Source organism: Nicotiana tabacum, chromosome 14, assembly GCF_000715075.1.
Source record: "Nicotiana tabacum cultivar K326 chromosome 14, ASM71507v2, whole genome shotgun sequence".
Classification (NCBI taxonomy): domain Eukaryota; kingdom Viridiplantae; phylum Streptophyta; class Magnoliopsida; order Solanales; family Solanaceae; genus Nicotiana; species Nicotiana tabacum.
The window spans coordinates 21,217,694-21,239,487 of NC_134093.1; the positions used below are offsets into that span (position 1 = coordinate 21,217,694).

The 21,794-nt window shown below is 36.7% G+C and overlaps 1 protein-coding gene across 3 annotated transcripts; it reads left to right on the top strand.

The window, feature by feature from the left end:
• Window positions 1–2,309: 2,309 nt before the first annotated feature.
• LOC107768689 (DNA mismatch repair protein MSH1, mitochondrial) lies at window positions 2,310–20,301 on the top strand. 3 transcript variants are annotated; one of them, XM_075229401.1, is made up of 23 exons: window positions 2,333–2,608; window positions 5,465–5,594; window positions 5,736–5,833; window positions 6,362–6,516; window positions 6,618–6,693; window positions 6,823–6,942; window positions 7,612–7,659; window positions 8,126–8,190; window positions 8,554–8,639; window positions 9,172–9,336; window positions 10,079–10,188; window positions 10,268–10,373; window positions 10,470–10,545; window positions 11,914–11,972; window positions 13,482–13,549; window positions 14,375–14,548; window positions 15,276–15,482; window positions 16,271–16,527; window positions 16,619–16,762; window positions 17,343–17,400; window positions 17,696–17,995; window positions 18,700–19,425; window positions 19,811–20,301. In XM_075229401.1, the coding sequence occupies exons 5-23, from the start codon at window positions 6,646–6,648 to the stop codon at window positions 20,039–20,041; spliced, it is 3,048 nt and encodes a 1,015-aa protein (XP_075085502.1). In that variant the 5' UTR covers window positions 2,333–2,608; window positions 5,465–5,594; window positions 5,736–5,833; window positions 6,362–6,516; window positions 6,618–6,645; the 3' UTR covers window positions 20,042–20,301. The 3 variants fall into 3 exon arrangements, with proteins under 3 accessions (XP_075085501.1, XP_075085500.1, XP_075085502.1); XM_075229400.1 differs by lacking the exon at window positions 6,362–6,516 and having other exon boundaries at window positions 2,310–2,608; window positions 5,471–5,594; XM_075229399.1 differs by lacking the exon at window positions 6,362–6,516 and having other exon boundaries at window positions 2,318–2,608.
• Window positions 20,302–21,794: the final 1,493 nt, after the last annotated feature.

Here is a 21,794-nt window from a genome sequence, read left to right on the forward strand (position 1 = left end):
AACTTCCAAGATCTCTTGTCCACAGGAGATGCAATCAACATCTTTTCTACCCAATTCGGAAGTCAGGAATTTCAGCAAAGATTTCCATGGTTGCTGAAAACATACACTTATGTGAATAAAATTAAAGTATCAAGGAATGCAAATAAACAAAAGGAAAAAATACTTACGTGCAAAGTTCCACATCTCAGGAAAGGGCACATTCTCATCACCCACTAACTCATGAGTGGGGACCACAACAAATCGAGCGTACCAGTCACAATCACGATCATCCTCAGGGCTGACTAAAATTCTCTTACTTCTAGCCACGAGGGAAAACACACATTCGCGAAAAAGTAAACGGGGCAGAAACTAAGCCTGACAAGTAACGAATGCAAGCAATGGCCCTCCACATGATAGGACCTATTTGACCAAGACAAACATTGAAATAACGACAAAATTCAATGATCACGGGATCAATAGTAAGAGTAAACCCTAAGGTAAGTGGGTAGGTATAAACAAAGAAATACCCTTTGTGGTAAGAAATAATTCTGTCATCGACACTATGAGCCATTATTGGAAAATCAGGTTTCTAGTGGCACTCACGTCGGACCAAGGAAATGAGTCCTAGAGTAGTTAAACTGGGTTAACGTTTAACAGGGTTCAGAGAAACTATGGAGAAAACATGTTTCCGCGTAGCTTCACGGTCTGATGCAAAAAGAAAATTCTTGTGGGACAATCTCAGAAACAGTGTGTTCTCGCACGGGTTCGTTATGGTTTCTCCCTTTAGAGGGAGATCTAGGAGTTAAGGAATATTTAGCCTTAGAGGAAGAGGGTTTAACAATAGTACTTTGAGGAGTAGAACTACGAGTGGACAACGAACCTAAACTGCATAATTTGCCACGTCTCCTACCCCTAGTAGAGGCAGTAGAGGGATGGAGCTCGTCAACGATCACCACCTTACGAGGGTCTGGTAATGAAGAAAGGTTTGATGAATGAGAATACATCTTTAATGATAGAAATACAGGAAAAAGAAGAACTACAAGCGAAGTTAGAGATATAAGTGCAAGGAAGAAGAAAGGAATTTTCAAAATTGAGCGTGATGAGGTATTTATAGAAGGCAACCGCCATCATAGATGATCATTATGAATTGTCAGCATGGAACCGTCACTTCGTGACTGATGCAGTCGCTGAAAAACCCTAAAAAGTCGTTGAAAAACTACAAAACCAATTATAATAAGACATGTGTCTTGAACATTAAATATACATGACGTATGTCTCGTTGATTCTGAATAAGACATTATGACGATCGGGAAAGACGGTAATAAATTCACAACATAAATACTTACCACTTCCCGAATATTCAGAAAGTGGGGCGACTACCTATTTTGGTAAAAAAAAAAGCATGACACGTCGACCATTATCAAGGTGATAAGTGACACTTTCAGTTAAGTAAATTAAAGGAATTGAAGAGGTACGAGCGGAACAACCCCGGTGATTCATCACAAAATGTACGTGCCTTGACAATACGAGATGGATGAAGACCACAAAATGAGAAGGTCCATGAATCTGTTATAAATAAGGAAGGGAAATCATCATTGATCGTGATTACGGAAAAGTCTTTAGTCATTAATGTAATCATTACAATTATATATGGTAATAGGCAATTAACGCCATTAACATGTGAGAATTAAGTAGAAAAATTGTTATAATTATGTACCATTATATAAGGACCCAATTCTGGGAGAGATTAGCGATCTACCATGAGCTTTCTTTCCTTACATATTATTTTTATTATTCTTTGAATTACAAGAAAGTAAAATAATTTTGGTTATTAATAATTCATTTTTTTTTTGATATTAACTTTGACCGATACATCTATTTTTGGGTTAAACAAAGCTAAGCTCTTACTTTCTCACTCATAATTCAAAGTAACTGGAAATAATAGAAAAATAGTCAAGTCAATCTTTACACGTTTGAAACATGACATGTGATTATACTAACTTACGTGTAGTCAGATAGGACAAAACGTGCAAGATTTCTAAATATTTGAAAGACTATTTAGTGTTTAATCTTATACATTATGGATGTTTTAAGTGAAAATCTAAATTTAATAATAGACAAATTTATATTTTATTGATAGATCCATTATGCTCTGTTGAACTTGATATGATGTACCATAAAAACTCGTAGAAATGACATCTATTTAGAAATTAACCGATGTATTTTGAATTTTAGTATTTCAGTTTAGTTAATCTATAATAGCATCCTAACAATGAATATTTGTGCAATTGTCGTTTAAATATAAGTAGCAAAAAACTATTTTTGAAAAAATAAAAGAAAATAAAGAAAGTCCCTCCTTCCGACACGGCTGCCGTTTCCACTTTCCGGGCTTTTCCTTCACTTTGGTCTTAAGAGTACTTTTCTTCTTAGGTTCCCTCTGGCGGGAAGAACAAAACACACACACACACACACACACACACACACACACACACACACACTCTACTACTATGAGTTGGGTTACGGCGAAAAACGTAGTCGTTTCAGTTCCGCGTTGGCGGTCACTCTCCCTTTTCCTCCGTCCATCACTCCCACTTCGCCGCCGCTTCTTCTCTTACTCTTTACCTCCGCTGTAAGTCTTTTCTTGCCTAAAGTTTAATGCTTTTATGTACATACTCATGTGTGTGGAGGAGAAAGGTCACTAGTTGTTGGGTTGCTTTTGGGTGGTGGTGGTGGTGGGGGTGGGATGGAGAAATCACCGTAGGCCCAGAGGCAAGGAGTTGTCATATAGTTTGAAAATGCTGTGCTTTTCCACTGCTATTCATGAATAATTTACTTTTTTACCAGACACGGAGTTCAAGAAAGAAACAAAGATTTGTGAAACCTGTTTTTAAACGTGTCATATATATTTGTGTGACTATAAATTAACTTTTACTTGCTGCACACCCTTTAAGAAATAATAAATAAAGTGCATAATTTACCATGATACCCATAATATTTGGTGTATAGTCTTAATACAATAACAACACCACAGGTGTGGTCTGGGGAGGTTAGAGTGTACGCAGATTTACCCCTACCTGGAGGGGTGTATAGTCTTAATGAATTTGAAAAATGATTTGGAATGATTAATTAATGCTGAGGTCAAAACAAGAAAAATAAATTATTTTTCTCTTTATATGCGAAAAGTGACAAGTAAAAATAAAAATTTATTTTTAGAATACTTGACAGGTAAAATTGAACGGATGGAGTATTTCATTAAGTATAAAAATGAGAAGTTTAAAATTAAATTGTTTCTAAATATAGAAGATGCCATTCTTTTTAGAATAGATGGAAATGGAAAGAGCGTCGCATAATTGGGACAAAAGGAGTATTACTTGTTTGTATTCTTTTCTGCGTGTTTATATTGGAAAGTTGAGTGAAGCCTATTAAGGAATTCAGATTTTCTTCCTCCTGAAGTTAAAAGATGACCAAATGCAGTGAGCTGTTTTAAAAAACAATTGGGCTTATTTTGAGTACGAGAAATGGGGATATGGAGGTTTTGAGCAGTGGCTCCATGTGTGCTCGTCAAGGTTGATGCTTTCGATCTTTCGTACCCGAAAGTTCATTTCTGTAATTGGATGTGAGAAAATTGAGTGAATTAGCTGTCATTCATTATGTCAAAAATGTTGGATTTCACTGTTTAAATTGGCATTTAGTCATGCTACTTTTCAGGTTAGGGCGGCATGTTCTGCCTAAGACTCCACCTTTTGCTATCACAGACCATATTAATTTTCTGGAGTGAAGATAGATCAAAAGCATGGGTGAAGGATAGTAATAGGAATTATAGTACTATTGATAGTCGGTGAACATTTCTACTGACGAATTATTTCAATAGCACGGTGTTGTGTCGCGAGGCACCATCATGGAAGCACTAGAAAAAGTAATGTATCTAGACCATCTGCTCTATCTGTTCGAGTAAGCTAGTTAAAAAAAAAGCTCCCATATAGACACAAGGGATGTTGGAGCTGCAAGAGGGTCCGTCCATCAAATGATAGGTTAGATAGATGGGCTTGTATGAAAAATTGACCCCGAGTTACCTAACGGAGATGTGCTTGAATAGGGGATTCATTGTCAAAAAGGACAGGCAGGAGTAGGACATTTGTACTAATCTTTTTGATCTGCTAGCTTGGTGGTCCTATCAATCTCATTTTGCCATTGAACTGTAAATGTGCTGTCTCATTCTAAGAACTCAAAAACTCTCTCTTTCTAATTAGAAAGAAAAGCTCATTTGTCAGTAATTCCCCCCCACAAAAAAAAAAAAGCCTTTGCTCTTCCTATTTGATGGGGCTACTGGAGAAGTAGCATTGTTTCTTGGCTTCTTTTTTTAGTGAAGCTTCTGTGTTCCTTAGCGTAGTTTCTTTTCCACAGGTTAAGACTCCATTTTTTATAGCCTAGTTTATATTACAGCTGACATGACTCCATACTCGATGCTTTATTTTTGTATAAGGGTAACTTCGTAACTTTGTTGCCTTAAAAAAGGGCAAGTAAAATAGGTATCAGTTATCACTCCTTGAGTAGTTGCTCACCACTGCTTTGTTCCTTCCATGTACACCATTTCTTTGTGAATGCTCTGCTTGCTTGTTATCGCTCTACTTCCGCTGACAACCAGTTTCAGATTCTTCTTGAGGCATCGTGGAAGTAGAGATTTGAATAAACTCTATTTTGGTGCTCAATGTTGCATGATAAAATAAGATAGACAAATACTATAAAAAGCTAATGGCTTTCTCTTCTTATATAATTGATTTCTTCCAGACGAAATCAGCATGTGATAGATTATCTAACCCCGTTCAATCCTTGCTACTAGTGGGGGTTTGGTTTTTCAGATAAAATCTTGCTCTTTAAGCGATGGGATTAGGAGCTTTGTCCTCCTTAGCTATAAAGCTCGAAACTTTCCTTTGGGTAGCAAACCTGGTGGTTCTGATGCTGTCTAGTTTGAGATTGATCCATTATTAGAGCCTGCCCCCGTCCTATTTTGGACAAGTTGTAGAAACTTTCTTGAAATTTGCATTTGGATCTTTAATCAGTTTGAGCCTTTGAGGCTGAATCACAGATAGAAACTGTACCTTGGTGCTCTTTAAATGGTCTATGGAAAGATATTTTTGAGGGCTGAATAAATAAAAGTAGAAAGTTTTAAGGTGTGAAGAGGATCAGAGTATTTTCTAGTAATTTTGATGGTAAACTGAGAACCATTAAATAGAGGAATAATCAGCCATTTATGGTTGATGGCACACACAGTGTTTGATCTACAGGTTGTTGTGAGTTGAACATATTTATATTTATGACTAAGAGAGTTCCTATTTATCATTCTACGCTTTGGGATAAGATAACCTCAGGCTTCATATGTTTTTTCTTTTGAGTTCAGTATTTCATAAAACTCTCATATCAACAACTGATGGCAAATTTCTGGATTCACATACTCTTTTTCCAATTTCTGTATTCACCCGCATAGTGTCAGGTGCCGAGAGCGGATATGCTGCTTGAAGGAGCGAAAGTTGTTTACCACAACCGCAAGAAAACTCAAACAACCAAAAGGTGTTCCAGAGGAAAAAGACTATGTTAACATTATGTGGTGGAAAGAGGTAGTTTACATTTCTCTTAATGACTGGGTTGATTGATAATTGCGAGATGCAAATCTATGATTCTTTTCCTTTTTTTAAACAAGTGTAAACAAGAGTTTAATTATGGTATAATGTTCTGCCACCATGACTTTATGTTTGTAGAGGATGGAATTCTTGAGAAAGCCTTCTTCTGTTCTACTGGTTAAGAGGCTAACATATTGTAACTTGCTCGGTGTGGCTACAAATTTGAGAAACGGAAGGTCAGTTCTTTCAAATTGTCTGTTTATCCTTCCTTTATGCAGTTTTTACATTAGTTTTTGTTCCAACTTAGAGAGGAGTTTAATCAAGGGTTCTGGGAGAATCTCTTTTTTTTTTTGTGCTCCATAAAGCTCACCTACAGGTGTTAGTCCGTTAATCTAACATGTGTAGGTTTTCTGCATTACTTTGTTTATTCCTCTATGAATTGGAATCTGAAACTCTGCTGAGAAGAGTTTTAGATTTCTTTAAGATATCCTTGTCTTTCCTTGCTGATATTTTTTTTTGTATTTGCACATTCTTGGTCTAATATCCTCATATAGATATAATCCTGTCAGAAGTGAGTTGTTGACTTGTGAACTCCACAAAGTGCAAACTGCAGTATCTACGTATTTCAATATTTTTTAGCTGAATTTTCTGGCTATACTCACATGGACATAAATATATTAATAATAATGCGCTAAATGATGGTTAGGCTTTGCAAATTGCACAAAAAACCGTAACGATATTATTTCCTGTTTGACATGGCTTAGGGAATCCTGCTGAAAAGTAAAAGAATCCAGGCTGATCAAAAATTCGTCAAAAAGCATTTTGCAACAGATTTTTTGCTTTTTGGGTACCGTTCAAGTTCGACCGTACCAAGATAAATTTTTACAAACTAGTAACTGCCCGATCTACACACCGACAAGTAAAAATATACATATATACATATGCCTATGTCTCTGCTTGTCTATTATTTGTCCCATATTACTTAAATTTTTAACAAAGGCTACCTCGTATGTTTATCAGTCTTAAAGATGGAACACTTAACTGGGAGATGTTGCAGTTCAAGTCAAAATTTCCGCGTGAAGTTTTACTTTGCAGAGTATGATTTTACAGCTTTCATTTACTCTTCTTTTACATGTGCTTGAAAGTCACGTATCAGTTCCTCAATCTATGAGGACTCTACTCAAAGTCAATGATGAGTGCCTCTTGTTATTCTCTGACTTTCCAGGTGGGCGATTTTTATGAAGCAATTGGATTCGATGCTTGTATTCTTGTGGAATATGCTGGATTAAATCCATTTGGTGGCCTACGTTCAGATAGTATACCGAAAGCTGGTTGTCCAGTTCTGGTACTGGTTTCATTTTCTGTTTATATATATTTTCAATTTTCTCTTCTGTGAAAATCATAGATAGTTTAAAACAGGTAACTCCAAGAATTTGGAGGCCACTAGTTTTTGGCCCTCAGGAAAGGAAAGGTTGAATTAATTTTTCCGTTTAAAAAGTTTTTACATCACATATTTTGCATGAATGGACCTCCATGCTAACGTAGGTTTCAGAACTAATTTCTCTTCTGAACCAGATTTTGTTCCGTTAAGGATATCTTGTTTCTGACCATGTAGAAGCTGAGCTTGAAGCTGGATTTGTTTTCTTTACCTCTTTTAAAAGGGTAAAGAAGCTTTTAAATATATCTAAGCTGATAATATGCCAAAGAAATAGGGAGATCATTTGATTTTCTCATTTTTTTCCCCTTCCCTTTTTCCTTTTTAATTACTTTCAAGTATAAATGGCTCGTTCTTTTTGAAGTTTGTTGATGGAGAATCCCTTTTACTTATTCAGTTATCTTCCTACATAATAATGCTTGAGAAAACTGCCAGTAGAGTATGCTGAGTTCCTCCTGTATTCCTTACGTTGTTTTTTTAAGATAGACTTTTTGTTATTTGTTTACTCTTATTCTGTGTTCATACTCTCTCAGTTTCACTCTGTCTGTAAACTTTGTCAATTTTTTGTTCTTTCTGCAGAATCTAAGACAGACATTGGATGACCTCACACGTAATGGCTTCTCTGTGGTTTGTGCCATCCCCAAACATTCTGTTGGAACTTTCATTATCCTTTTTGTGTCCCTCTATATATTTTATACATGAGAGGATGGAATGGTAATTTTTACTGATATGTTTAATGAACTTGTAAGAGTTGGCTGGTCTCTACCTCACACAAGGTAGGGATAAGGTCTGCGTACACCCCACCCTCTCCAGATCCCACTTGTGGGATCATACTGGATATGTTGTTGTTTTAAGAGTTGGCTTTTTCTCTTAAAAGTGTTGTCTTTTACTAGTGAACTTATAAACTGATTAATTTCTTGAAGCACTAATTTCTAATGATGTTCTACCACTTGTCTTGATATCTTCTTACTTTATTCCCTCTATCTTTTTTCTACATATTACTTCCACAGCCTCTTTGTCAATCACTTTCTTTTAGTCATGCACAAAAACAGAAATAGTAATTTGTACAGCTGTGGCATGTTTGTATTTGTAGTGTGTCGTGGAGGAAGTTCAGGGTCCAACTCAAGCTCGTGCTCGTAAAAGCAGATTTATATCAGGGTAATTACTTGTGAATAGTTCAAGGTTTCTGATAAGTACAATTTCCTTTCTGGGTGATATTATACAGTTTTAAATGTTTGTATCTCTTGGATATTTCCATGTACAGTTGAATCTGATTAATGTCGATGATGCAAAAATATTAGTTGTGAGAAATGCGAATTAAGCTTTGGTTTATGCTATCATGCTGAAAAGCTTAACTCTTTTTCTGAAAAAAGAAGTTAAGCTTTTCAGCATGCTAGCATAAACCAAAGTATCTCAAATATTCATAAGACCATCATCACTGACTTTTTTATTTATTAGAAAACAATGCTGGACAGTCCTAACCTGTGGCAACTTACAATTGACTTGTTTTCAATATTTCAGGCATGCACATCCAGGCAGTCCCTATGTTTTTGGCCTTGTTGGAGATGATCAAGATCTTGATTTTCCAGAACCAATGCCTGTTGTTGGTATGTCAAAGCAAATTATTCTTGCATAGATTGGTTTCTCTTGCTATTTAGTATTGAAGCTAAATAATGGGGCATTTATGGAACCGATGTTTTTACGCAAATGATTTTGCAAGAACAGAGTCATTGATTCTAATTGTAAATTGTTTACTTCCAGGCCTGACGTCTTATCATTACCAGTATTCATAATGTTGCCCTTGTATTTATCAATATTTTCTTACCTGCCAATACACGTTCCAGCTTTACCACTACAACAACTACTACTCTCAATTCCAAGCTAATTAGAGTCGGTTATATGAATCATCACTATCTATTTTGCTCCATATGGACCCATTTCAATCCAAAATTTGATAATTCAGAGCTTTCCTACTCTAGAAGTTCTCTACATTTCTACTGACGAGTTGACTGCTGTTTGACCATTTAAGTTAAAAAGACTTTTTTTGGCTTGTTAGCATCTCATAGTTATTAGTTACAAAAAGATTAAGAAATTTCATTTGCAAATCACAAACTAAGAGTTCTTATTTGGTGGATACAGGAATATCCCGTTCAGCGAAGGGGTATTGCGTTATCTCAGTTTATGAGACTATGAAGACTTACTCTGTGGAGGATGGCCTAACTGAAGAAGCCTTAGTTACCAAGCTTCGTACTTGTCAATGCCATCATTTGTTTTTGCATAATTCATTGAGGAACAATACTTCAGGTTTGCAGATCTCTCTTTTTGTTTTTATCATTGCTAATTAGGGAGCAAAGTGGCTTATGTAAGGGATCTAATAGGCTAATACCCACATACTCGGACATTCTAATTTTAGCTGCATATATCTGTTTGGATATAATGTGGGTGAGGTTAAATTTTGAGATAGAGAGACCAGTTCACCGTGTCACTGCAGGAGAACAATTTGATTGGCCATTTTTATATGCTATCGCCACTTTGTTAGCCTGTACTTAAAATTTAGCCACAGTTCAATTTTTTTTACAAATATACCCACTTCTTCTTCCCACCAGTTTTATATAATTTCACTTCCAACTGCCTACTTGTCAATGTATGACAACCTACACTACTGATTCTACTAGCTAATCGACACAGAAAACCTGAATGGGTTACTTTCAATCTTTTTCTTATAGAGACAATTGGGGCACTTGAAGTATGGAGAAATATTCATGGGTGTTAGCAAAATTTGTGAAATGGCTGTGGAGATATAGTAGTTCAAATTTCAGAACTTACTCTATTTATATATTTTAATGGAGCAATTGCCACGTAATTACTTTCAATCTTTTTCTTATAGAGACAATTAGGGCACTTGAAGTAGCGAGAAATATTCATGTGAGTTAGCAAAATTTGTGAAATGGAGGTGGAGATATAGTAGTTCAAATTTCAGAATTTACTCTGTTTATATATGTAATTGTTATTCAGTCCTTCATTTTGCTGGAGGGTTTCCTCTCAGGAACATCACGTTGGGGGGAGTTTGGTGAAGGTGGACTTTTGTGGGGAGAATGTAATGCTAGACAGCACGAATGGTTGGATGGCAATCCTATTGATGAGCTTTTGTTCAAGGTTTGCTTCAGATCATTCATTTTTTGTGACACTACCTGTTACTTCAGTTTGAACTACATGAAAAGTAATGCAATTTCAGGTAAAAGAGCTTTATGGTCTCGATGATGACATTACATTTAGAAATGTCACTGTTGTTTCAGAAAATAGGCCCCGTCCTTTACACCTTGGAACCGCCACACAAATTGGTAATGCTTAAATTATTCATTTCAGTTGCATTTTGTCATTGTCTGGTGGTGTCACCCTAGGCTAAAACATCACTTTCTGGGGTTTGTTAACTTTAGGTGCTATTCCAACCGAAGGAATTCCATGTTTATTAAAGGTGTTGCTTCCTCCACACTGCAATGGTCTACCAGTTCTGTAAGTGAGCATCATTTTTCAGCAAACAACTGCCTGGCCTTACTGCATGGAGTTCTCTTCGTTTCTCTCTAGAAACCTACACCCCCTGCCCCCCACCGGCCACCCCTCATAAACCGGCAGGAAATATTTTTGTATGTGTGCTGCTATAATTTTTGCTCCAAACAATATCCTCGTCTCAGCAACAGAACTATCAGCAGCAAAGGTGTTGGGATCACTGTTTTATACAGCAGCATTGGACAATGACCGATTCTGTTTGACATTGAAAACCTATAGCTCCTTAAGAACTCAAATTTATTTATCCGACCTGATACTTATCTTTTTGTTGTATAGAGGTCCATATGTATGGGTACTTCACAATCTCTGAAAATTTACAGGTTCACTTATTTTCGTGGTTTAGCTTGACAGAAGGATACTTGGGGGGGGGGGGGGTCAGAGAGTGGGAGGTAACTGTTAAGTTTAAGGAGGAAAAGGGTACATGGGGTTCAAAGAATTGATCTGTGGTCTGGGTGTTTTAGTTAGAAAAGAATAAAGAAATAATGTTCCTTTTTGTTTTCACTGCGGAATCTGTTTTTTCTTTAATCTGCCATAAAGTAATACTGATGATTTAAATTTTACATACTTGCATGGATGTGATCTCCTATATATTCTAGAGATTGCCTTGTGCCATACCACATAGCTCTTTGCCTAGTTTTGTGTAGCTCTGTTCCCACACTTGTAATTCTTCCTCCTTGCTCCATGGTAATAGCGACGAGTCAATCCTTTCTATTAAGCTGATTTTAAATTACGTGAACACTTGACGAGTAGCTTACTCCGTTGTTGTAAGCTGATTTTGTAGACTGCATCCATTGGATATGGGTTAGTGCTATATACTCATCATCCATGAATCGCCCAAAAGAGTTTTTCTATTCTTTATGTGGTTAGGGTAATACTTCAAGGAACACAGTTAAAACTTATATTTGTTACATCCCTCACTTCATCGATTAAGTAGACTCTATCCAAGCTACAAGAGAGCTGTAACCCCTAACAAACACAGACTGAAGTGGAGTATTCCTTCTGATTTTTGTTGCTTAATACATGCGACTAGTTTCACTTAGGCCTCATTTTAAACTGTACATCCCACTTAGTATTTCTTTAGAGAAAGTTTTCAGGTCAATAACTCCTCTTCTTTCAGCGGTTACGACCTGCCGAATACTGAATTTTGTTTGAATGCTACTTTGAAGTGATTATTTATTCTTCCTGGTAGTTAACATGTATCTTTTTTGTCTAACTTGTATCATTTTTTGGATTGTTCATTTACTTTTTATAATGTCCTTTTTAAATTTATTGTCGTTCTGGTATTCATGATGTCTGTGATATTATTTCTATCAGGTATGTTAGGGATCTTCTTTTAAATCCACCGGCCTATGAGATTGCTTCAAAACTTCAAGGTGAGAAATGCCTTGTGTAGATATTCGTGCATTCTCACTTGTTCATGGCGGCAATCATTTCACGAATTACTGCATGATAGATTTGATCAATTTTAAGGTCATATTTACAGCTTTAACTATGTTTTGTTGTCACATCATAGTGAGTGAAGCCCCCACTGTACTCTTTCTCTCACACATTGTTTAGGTCTTGATGATTGTAATGCTCTATATGATTCATGCATTTTATAATAATTCCTATTTCCTTGCTTAACCAAAGAATAAGAATCTTCTTTTCTCTTGAACAGGTGAACCTTACTAGTGGGGTTCTGCAAGTATGTTCTCTAAAAAGAGAGTTTTAATTAACTAATTGTTTTTTATCCTTCTTTTTTGTGTGTTAAATCCATGATAGTTAAAAAAGTTTGCCCCCCCCCTTTCAGTTTTCACGTGCAAATAACACATTGTAACAAACTTTTAATCTAATAAAGCTTTGGGATTTTGAAGAATTGTTTCTTTTATAAAGTGTTACTTTTCTAAGGTTTCCTATTTTTCAGTATACTCCTTGTATGCAGGCTCGCTTTTGCCCTTTCTTTAATGAAATTTATTACTTTATAAAAGAGAAGCATTACTTCATTGATCAGCGGGAAAGTCACTGTATGCATGTGGTATACTCAATGTGGAAAACTTACATAAAAACATGGTTCTCTACAAAAAGCATCCAATCATTTATGCTAATTTAAGGGCCTTATGTTATGGGTGTACCAAAAGTTTATAAAACAAAAAGTTTGTCCTATTTTGTAGAAAACTTATTGAAGATCATATTTTGCTGAAATTGTTCTCATATGTATGTTTAAAGCAAACATGTGGATGCTTTTCTCTGATATTCTCTATTGACTTATAAAAATCTATTACTACTAGTTCAGAAATAAAAGTTGACTCAATAAAGTCAACAGAAGCTCCATAGTTTCGCAGTTTAGTGAAGCTAAGATCTAGCTGTAAGCTTTGAGGTCCCATTGAGGTTGAGTTTTCTTAAAGCACAAGGGGTATCGGACTTTCAGCTAAGATCACAGAGGTTGAACAGTGGCTAATTTGCCCTAATTTGGGCAATGCCCAACTTGTTGACATTAGGACTTAGTCATGTCGGTACACTTACTCTAAGTCTGGGGTTTGCCACAAGTCTTTTTAGTTTGTTAAAGAGCTTTGTTAGGAAAAAGTGTAGAGAACCTCTAGTAACAGAGAAATCCTAATTTGTAAAAGACAAAAACTACGTATTAGAATGAAATGCTTCAAATGGAGCTAAGTTGAAGGATTCATAGAGCTGACCTCAATTAGTTTGGGATTGAGGCATAATTATTATTGTTTTCTTTTGCCCTGATGTGGAGAGGGGAGGGAAGGAGAGAGACTTGTTAACGTCAATGCAATTTCTAGAGGAGTCAAATATGGATTATATGTCCGTGCCTTCTTTTTTATCTTCACTGCCGATAACTGGCGCATTTAATTTTTATACACTAATATTTTCATTTGCTTTTGCAGAGGCATGCAAACTTATGATGAGTGTCACATGTTCAATTCCTGATTTTACTTGTATTTCATCTGCAAAGGTTGTACTTCAATATTCAATTTATTCCTTCTGCACAACTTATTTTCAGTAGATATGCAGATATTTCGCAATGAAGTTGTGTTCATTTGCTGTAACAAAATCTTGCATCTTAACTAGTAAACTTGGGTTGTTTTATTTTGGTAAGATTTCTTGCATGAAATAAGAGCCTACATAAGATGCTGATGCCTTTTGATTAAAAGTCCGAGGCTCTGTGATTTCAATGACTGCTCAGCCCTCTCTTTTCCCAGTTTAAAAGTGAATGAATTGGTAGCTAGTTAGAGCTTAATGTTGGAGTTTCCGAGGCCCTTTGTGCACCAAGATTATTTCGTCTGAATTCATCACATGTTTCTTGTTGCTTATTCGTCTTTGAGATTCAGAATAAGATTGGTTTCTCTTGTTGAGTTATTATCTCTGGACGAACTTTTCCTTGTTGTACCCTCTTTACTTTGATTGGTGTGAAACTTTTCCGTTATGAATAATGCAATAAAACTGATGATTGCAATGAATTTTTTGGATGTACCATGCTTTTTGGAGATACATTAAGTCCATTAATTCTGTCTACTTATTCTGAACTTGTCATCAGAATAGCAGCATTGATACTTCTGTCTACTATTCATTCCATAAGAAGTTGGATCTGGCATTATGTTATGTGTTTGGAGTTTCAAACCTTGTGCTAGGTAGGAAAACTTCAGCAGAGTGTAAAAAGAAGAAGCAAAAAACAAAAAAAAAATTCTCTCTTCCTGCTTTTCCTTCTCAAACAATTCTTAGCCTTCTATGCTTCAGTTTGTAAATGCTACTGTTGAGATTTTTTGTTGTCTATTTACAGCTGGTCAAGTTGCTTGAGTTGAGGGAGGCAAATCACGTAGAGTTCTGCAAAATAAAGAATGTGGTCGATGAAATACTGCAGATGTACAGAAATTCAGAGCTTCGTGCTATTTTAGAGTCACTGATGGATCCTACTTGGGTGGCAACTGGGTTAAAAGTCGATTTTGATACACTAGTAAGTGATGTTGGGGCTTCTATTCCACATCCAATTCTCACGTAGAGTTCCTGTACAGTATATAAATTATTGAGTGATGCTTAAAGAGCAATAGTCTTGTTTACTCCAGTTTGGGATAGATGGACAGGAATCATTCAGCCTTTTTTGTTGTTGCTTTTTGCATTGTATGAGCTTAGTAACTTTCTAGCAAGAATGTATCTTGTCATTTGAACGACTCTTGCATTAGGTTTTTAAATTTCTTTAAACATTGTAATAGCTCGTCTACCTTTTATACCTGGCAAGAACCTTTTATGTCAACTCTATTACAACTCTAGGTGATCGGTAGAAAGCTTAAATGTATGAAGATCATCAAAAGAATTGAAGGAATACAAAATCGTGATACTTCTTTTGGGGGACATACCCAATGGATCATAGCGTATACATAGGTTTAATAGCAATTAGAGGTTTGTAGTAATCCTTGAATATACTAGAATTGTAAACTTTGTTGATCATAGTTTAGCTTCCTGGTAAGAGACATGCACAGGCCTCTTGCTTTTTCTGTAAGTCTTTCTACTCAAGTAGGGTTTATGCCAATTTTACTTTTTGCCTCTTTAGTTAGGTACGTGCCCCGTGTGCTCTTCGTAGCTTCTCCGGTATTGACAAATTTGACTTAGATTTTGTTTTTGCCATTCTTGCAAAAGGCGCTTTGATATTAGATCTGATTAAGGTTAACCCGTTGTTACTTCAGGTGAATGAATGCGGAGAGATTTCTGGTAGAATCAGTGAAATAATATCTGTACATGGTGAAAGTGATCAAAAGATAAGTTCCTATCCTATCATCCCAAATGATTTTTTTGAAGATATGGAGTCGCCGTGGAAAGGTCGTGTCAAGAGGATCCATTTGGAGGAAGCATATGCAGAAATAGACAAGGCTGCAGATGCTTTATCTTTGGCTGTGAGTCTCTTTTTATTTATCTTCGACAATCCTAATGATTTACAAGTTGTGCATCTGTGTGCGCTTTAATACTCTTTCATTATCTAAGATATACATTGCTGTAAAGGCAGTCAGCTTTTCAACGTCAAGTAAAAGCCTTTTTGATAAATCCAGTAATATTATCTAGGAATGTACTGACCGATGAACAATTTTGGGGTAATCGATAGACAAATAAAACAAGGTAGTAACATTTTAATAGTGGCGCGGAATTAACTGAGATATTGTTGATCTGGTTGGTTCTAAAGATAATTTATGTTGATTGATTTTGAAGCATGGGGTTTTCAGCCCTGGCCATTGATACTGTTTCTGGGGTCGCAGTGCTAGCCTTTGGTTGCTTTAATAATGTATAACCTTGGTTGCTCTAAGTATGTAACATGCCATTGGGGCTCTACCCCTTTTTTTTTGGGGGGGGGGGGGGGGGTTGACCTTTTGAGTTTTGTGTATAATGGCTTTGCTGGGGGACTAACCAGATTGAAATCATGAGTCTGAAACGAGTGATCTGTAAAATTTAAGTTTTCAGAAAAAAGTAGTTTTAATTGCTCCAGCCAAATAGATGTTGACGCTATAGAAGTTCTACCTGTACTTTATAGCAGCTGCAACCGTGGAAGTCGGATCCGAATCCCAGCCAAGCCAAAAAAAAAAAAAGGAAAAAAAAGAAAATAGAAAAAAGAGGCACACAAGAATCTTATACTAATGAACTTGACAACCAAATTCACAAATATTTAAGTGGGCTTTCATTCTCTTTCTAGATAACAGAAGATTTCCTGCCTATTGTTTCAAGAATAAGGGCCACTACGGCCCCCCTTGGAGGAATCAAAGGGGAGATTCTGTATGCTCGAGAGCATGAAGCTGTATGGTTTAAGGGGAAGCGATTTATTCCAACTGTTTGGGCTGGAACGCCTGGTGAAGAACAAATTAAGCATCTCAGACCTGCTATAGATTCAAAGGGGAAGAAGGTTGGAGAAGAATGGTTCACTACAATGAGGGTGGAAGATGCAATAGCGAGGTTCCTATGTTACATTTACATTGAAGCTGATTTGTGTCTTACAATGAAATTCTTTTTCTTTGTTAAATAATTTTTTGGATCTCTTTCGCAGGTACCATGACGCAAGTGCTAAGGCAAAATCAAGGGTCTTGGAATTGCTAAGGGCACTTTCTTCTGAATTACAATCTAAGATCAATATACTTATCTTTGCGTCCGTCTTGATTGTGATAACAAAGGCATTATTTTCTCATGTGAGGTTAGTGGCACCATCCTACTGATCAAAAAGCAGTTTCTTCATCCCTTCCTTTAGGGGCTGCTTCTCTCTCCCTCCACACCTTTGGGGGTGGGGGTCCTGCAATTTCTAGTTTTTGTTGGCTAAAGCTCCCTAAAGAGTGTAGTTATCTTTTTTATATTTACTTTATTTCTGATATTTGCATTTGTATTTGCAACTGGATCATGAGTCTATAATGTGGAAGGTTCCTTTTCAGAAATATGACTTTGCACTGATGAACAACTTAATACTTCTCTACACAAAGAATCATAGTGATGCTGCTAGATGCCATTTGTCCCATCTCCAGATATTTTAAATAATTATTATCATGCTTACTTAAGATCCATAAATTCCGTCATGGGTTTTTGATTAAAATTATAAACTCCAGTTCAAGCAGTAAAGTTGTTAAATTTCTGAAATTTTCTCATCAATTGCCAATGGCGAAAGGCTTTTATTTTGAAGAGCTGAATATGAATGTGTTTTGAACTTTGCATTACTTTTTCACTTTTCTTGTTTACCTTTCCCCTGATTTGAGCTCATAATCTTAATCTTGGTTTCTTATCAGCGAAGGGAGAAGAAGGAATTGGGTTTTCCCAACAATCACACAATTTAACAAATGTCAGGTACTCCGAATCTGTACTTCTTTGATGTGTTAAAACATTAGTACCTCCAAGCTCCAAAGGTTGGAATAAAATTAACACATCACATATCCCCCAGATGAATTTGAAAAATTTCACAACTAGTTGCAGGAGAATACATTTTCAGAATTTGGTTGGGTTGACTGGTGCATTAGTGCTCTGTGGTACTTTTTGTGGAAGATTGCATAAAGAGCAACATATAACATCTAACTGGTCTCATTCTTTGGGCAAGTATTCGTATATTTATGTGTTATTCCAATTACATGACATCAAAATACAGGACATAAAGGCACTTGATGGAACTATGGGAATGAAGATAATTGGTCTATCCCCTTATTGGTTTGATGCAACGCGAGGTACTGGTGTACAGAATACAGTAGATATGCAGTCAATGTTTCTTTTGACAGGTCCAAATGGTGGGGGCAAATCAAGCTTGCTGCGATCGTTGTGTGCAGCTGCATTGTTAGGAATGTGTGGATTCATGGTTCCAGCTGAATCAGCTGTCATTCCTCATTTTGATTCAATTATGCTGCATATGAAATCATATGATAGTCCTGCTGATGGAAAAAGTTCATTTCAGGTACATTATATGTTCCATATTCTTGAAATTATAGCATAGACGGTTTTCTTCTCGTCCTATTTGCTAGAAGCCTAGTTCTTTATTAGGAAACAGAACAAAAACATAGGTGCTGTATCATGATGCATGCCGCGATTGTAGCAACTAGGCGTTTCACTCTTTGCATGCATTTGCTTGCTCCTGATGATTTTAGCTTGTTAAGAATACTTGTATTTGATTGTAATCCATGGTCAAGAGGGATGGATAATTCCTGGAATTATTTAGTTAGACTTTTCGGTGCGACTTATCTCCTTATCCTCTCCACCCTGAAGAGTGGATTGATTAGTATAGTGGATGTATGACAAGAACTTTTTGTGGTCATCTTGGCAGAAAAATCTTTAGTACCTAGCAGTTCTGGTTTTCAACTATAGTTTTCTTATGATACAAAAAGGTAATATTTCTCTTCTAGTTATTTTATTGGTCCTAATTGTGGAGTCATCTTCTTTTGCATGTCTCTTTGATTAATCTTTAGGTGATAACGGAGTTAGTTTCATTTATGACATGTTCTTTCTGAGAGTGAAGCTATTTCAGTCTTTTGTGTGTATAATCTTGACTCTAGGTGTCGGTATTTTTGTTCATCAGTTTTCACTTTTCCTTGCTGAAATAGTAGTGTCTCATGGCTTTTCTGAAGGCAACATTCTGACTCTCAGCTGTCTAACATGTCTCAGATTGAAATGTCTGAAATTCGTTCTCTGGTTACTGGTGCCACTTTAAGAAGTCTTGTGCTTATAGATGAAATATGTCGAGGAACAGAAACGGCCAAAGGGACATGTATTGCTGGAAGTGTTATAGAAACCCTGGACGCAATTGGTTGTTTGGGAATTGTATCAACCCACTTGCATGGAATTTTTGATTTACCCCTGAAAACCAAGAGGACTGTGTATAAAGCAATGGGAACTGAGTATGTTGACGGTCAAACAATACCAACTTGGAAACTTATTGATGGGGTCTGTAAAGAGAGTCTAGCATTTGAAACAGCTCAGAGAGAAGGAATTCCAGAAATATTGATTCGAAGAGCAGAAGTATTGTATAATTCAGTTTATGTGAATCAGATATCAAAGAAGAAAGACCAAATAAGACCTGTTTGTTCAGATTTTGACCTCAATAGCACAGATAAAATCTCTGACCAATTAAATGGTGCAAGACAAATATCTTTGGATTCTAGCACAAAATTAATGCAGCGAATGGGAAGTGCAAGCAAGGAACTTGAAGATGCTATCTCTCTTATCTGTCACAAGAAGTTATTCGAGCTGTGTAAAGTGAAAAATGCGTCAGAAGTGGCAGCGGTGAAGTGTGTTCTCATTGCTGCCAGGGAACAGCCAGCTCCATCAACAATTGGTGCTTCAAGCGTATATATAATGTTAAGACCTGACAAAAATTTTTACGTTGGACAGGTACGTTTTTCCCTTCCTAAAGTGCAACCATATGCTGTCGAATCAATTGTTTTATGTGATGTTAAATTGTATCAAGATGCTTTACGAGTTGGAGGAAGCATTGCACATTTGCATCTCATGAAGAATTGAGCCCATTTTGTTCTTATAAATTGTTTCGCTATTTTTCAGAAGTTTCTTTTCTTTGAAATGCTTTTTCAAATTTGTGGAGGTACTTGTGTTCAAAGATGTTTTGAAATGAATGGTCCAACAGACAGATATCATTTACTTATCCAAATGAATCCTATGGGCACATCTGCAAAAGCTAGTAGTCCTTTTGGTTATTTTGAACTATTACTTCAATTTACATACTATAGCTTAACATTTTCTTTCTCTATTATTTGTACAGACTGATGATCTTGAGGGCCGAATCCGTGCTCATCGGTTGAAGGAGGGAATGGAAAATGCTTCTTTCCTATATTTCTTAGTCCCTGGCAAGAGCATAGCCTGTCAACTGGAAACTCTTCTAATAAACCAACTTCCTGATTATGGCTTTCCGCTAACAAACATTGCTGATGGTAGGCATCGTAATTTTGGCACGACTAGTCTCTCCCTGGAACCTTCAACCGCGCTTAGATGAATCCGCTATCAGCTTGTTGCGGAAGAGTTCAAGTTGGTGTATAAAAATTGTATATCAGATGTGCATTGTTAGACTGTTAGTTTTGGAGAATTTTATGCAATGAGCAATTCAACTTGCAGTGGCTGCAGCAATTTTGGGTTAGTGTTAGCTTCTCCACCTGTGTATATATAGCTCACCATCACCTGTGAAATTGAGGTGAATTCTGATGTAAGTTAATATTCCTAATTTTTATTTAGTTATGATATACCATTTTCATCTTATTTCCTTTTTGAATGTCTAACTATATCCCAATTAGATTTTTTTATTTCTATTTAATTCATTATGTTTAGTTTGAGCAAAATTCATGGTATTTTTTTAAAAGTTATTTCTCTTAATTACAGGGACGGATCTAATGCAATAGGTACGTGTTCACGTGAACCCAGTAACCTGCCTAGACCCTGTTTTTTTAAAATTAAAATCATTAATTTTATAAGAATATTTAGCTTGGAACCCAGTTCATTGGTCTAATTATTAGTGTATATTAATCTGAGATCGTGTAGGAACCCAATAACAACAACATACCAGTATTATCCCACATTGTGAGGTCTGGGGAGGGTAGTGTGTACGCAGACCTTACCCCTCCCTACCTTGTAAGGATAGAGAGACTGTTTCCAATAGACCCTCGGCTCAGGAAATCATAAGTATCACATTAATGAAAATATAGACAAGAAGGAACAATACCAAAAAGCCATATAAAAGCAGAATAAAAACAACAAGACAATAAGGTGATCAACAATGAAAGAAAACAATGGTTAGTCATAAAAACCAACTACTAACAGAAAGCGAGATTGCGTGCCAATACTACTGTTATGAACACTCTAGACTACCTACTCTACTACTCTAATCCTCGACATCCATACCTTCCTATCAAGGGTCATGTCCCTGGTCAGCTGAAGTTGCGCCATGTCTTGCCTAATCACCTCTTCTTTGGCTTACCTTTACCTCTCCGTAGGCCCTCCAATGTCAACCTCTCACACCTCCTCACCGGGGCGTCTGTGCTCCTCCTCCTCACATGACCAAACCACCTAAGCTGCGTTTCCCACATCTTGTCCTCAATAGGGGCCACACGCACCTTACATGGTGTGGCCGCACATACATCTCAACATCCTCATCTCTGCTACCTTCATCTTCTAGACATGAGCGATCTTGACTGACCTACACTCAGCCCCATACAACATCGTTGGTCTGACTACCACTCTGTAAAACTTACCCATAGGTTTTGGTGGCACCTTCTTGTCACACAAAACACCGGAATCGAGTCTCCATTTCATCCATACCGCCCCAATACGATGTGTAACATCTTCATCAATCTTCCCACCCCCTGAATAATAGACCCAAGGTACGTAGAACTACCTCTCCTAGGGATGACTTGCGAGTCCAGCCTCACCTCCTCTTCCCCTTCTCCTCCTTGAATCTCACCACTGAACTTACACTCTAAGTATTCTGTTTTGGTCCTACTCAGCTTGAAACCTTAGTTTCTTTTTTACCTCTCATATTTCACGGTTAAAGCATAACATAATAGGTTATATCTATTTACGTAATAGTTCTTAATTGAGCAAACTTCATAAAACTAATATCAGCCGCTAGCCTCAAAATTGCATTATGCATTTTATAGTCCAAAACTAATTAAAAAGCTAGCCAAGACTACTGCCACTCTTCCCCCTCTCTATGGCATCCTCCTCCGCTCTGTCTCAGCGTCAATGAGAAGATCAAA

Coding starts and splice junctions, on each gene's coding strand:
- LOC107768689 (XM_075229399.1), top strand. CDS start 2,487: ATGAGTTGGGTTACGGCGAAAAACGTAGTCGTTTCAGTTCCGCGTTGG. Junction 15,483..16,270: donor CAGATGCTTTATCTTTGGCT/GTGAGTCTCTTT, acceptor TTCTCTTTCTAG/ATAACAGAAGATTTCCTGCC. Junction 16,763..17,342: donor GCATTATTTTCTCATGTGAG/GTTAGTGGCACC, acceptor GTTTCTTATCAG/CGAAGGGAGAAGAAGGAATT.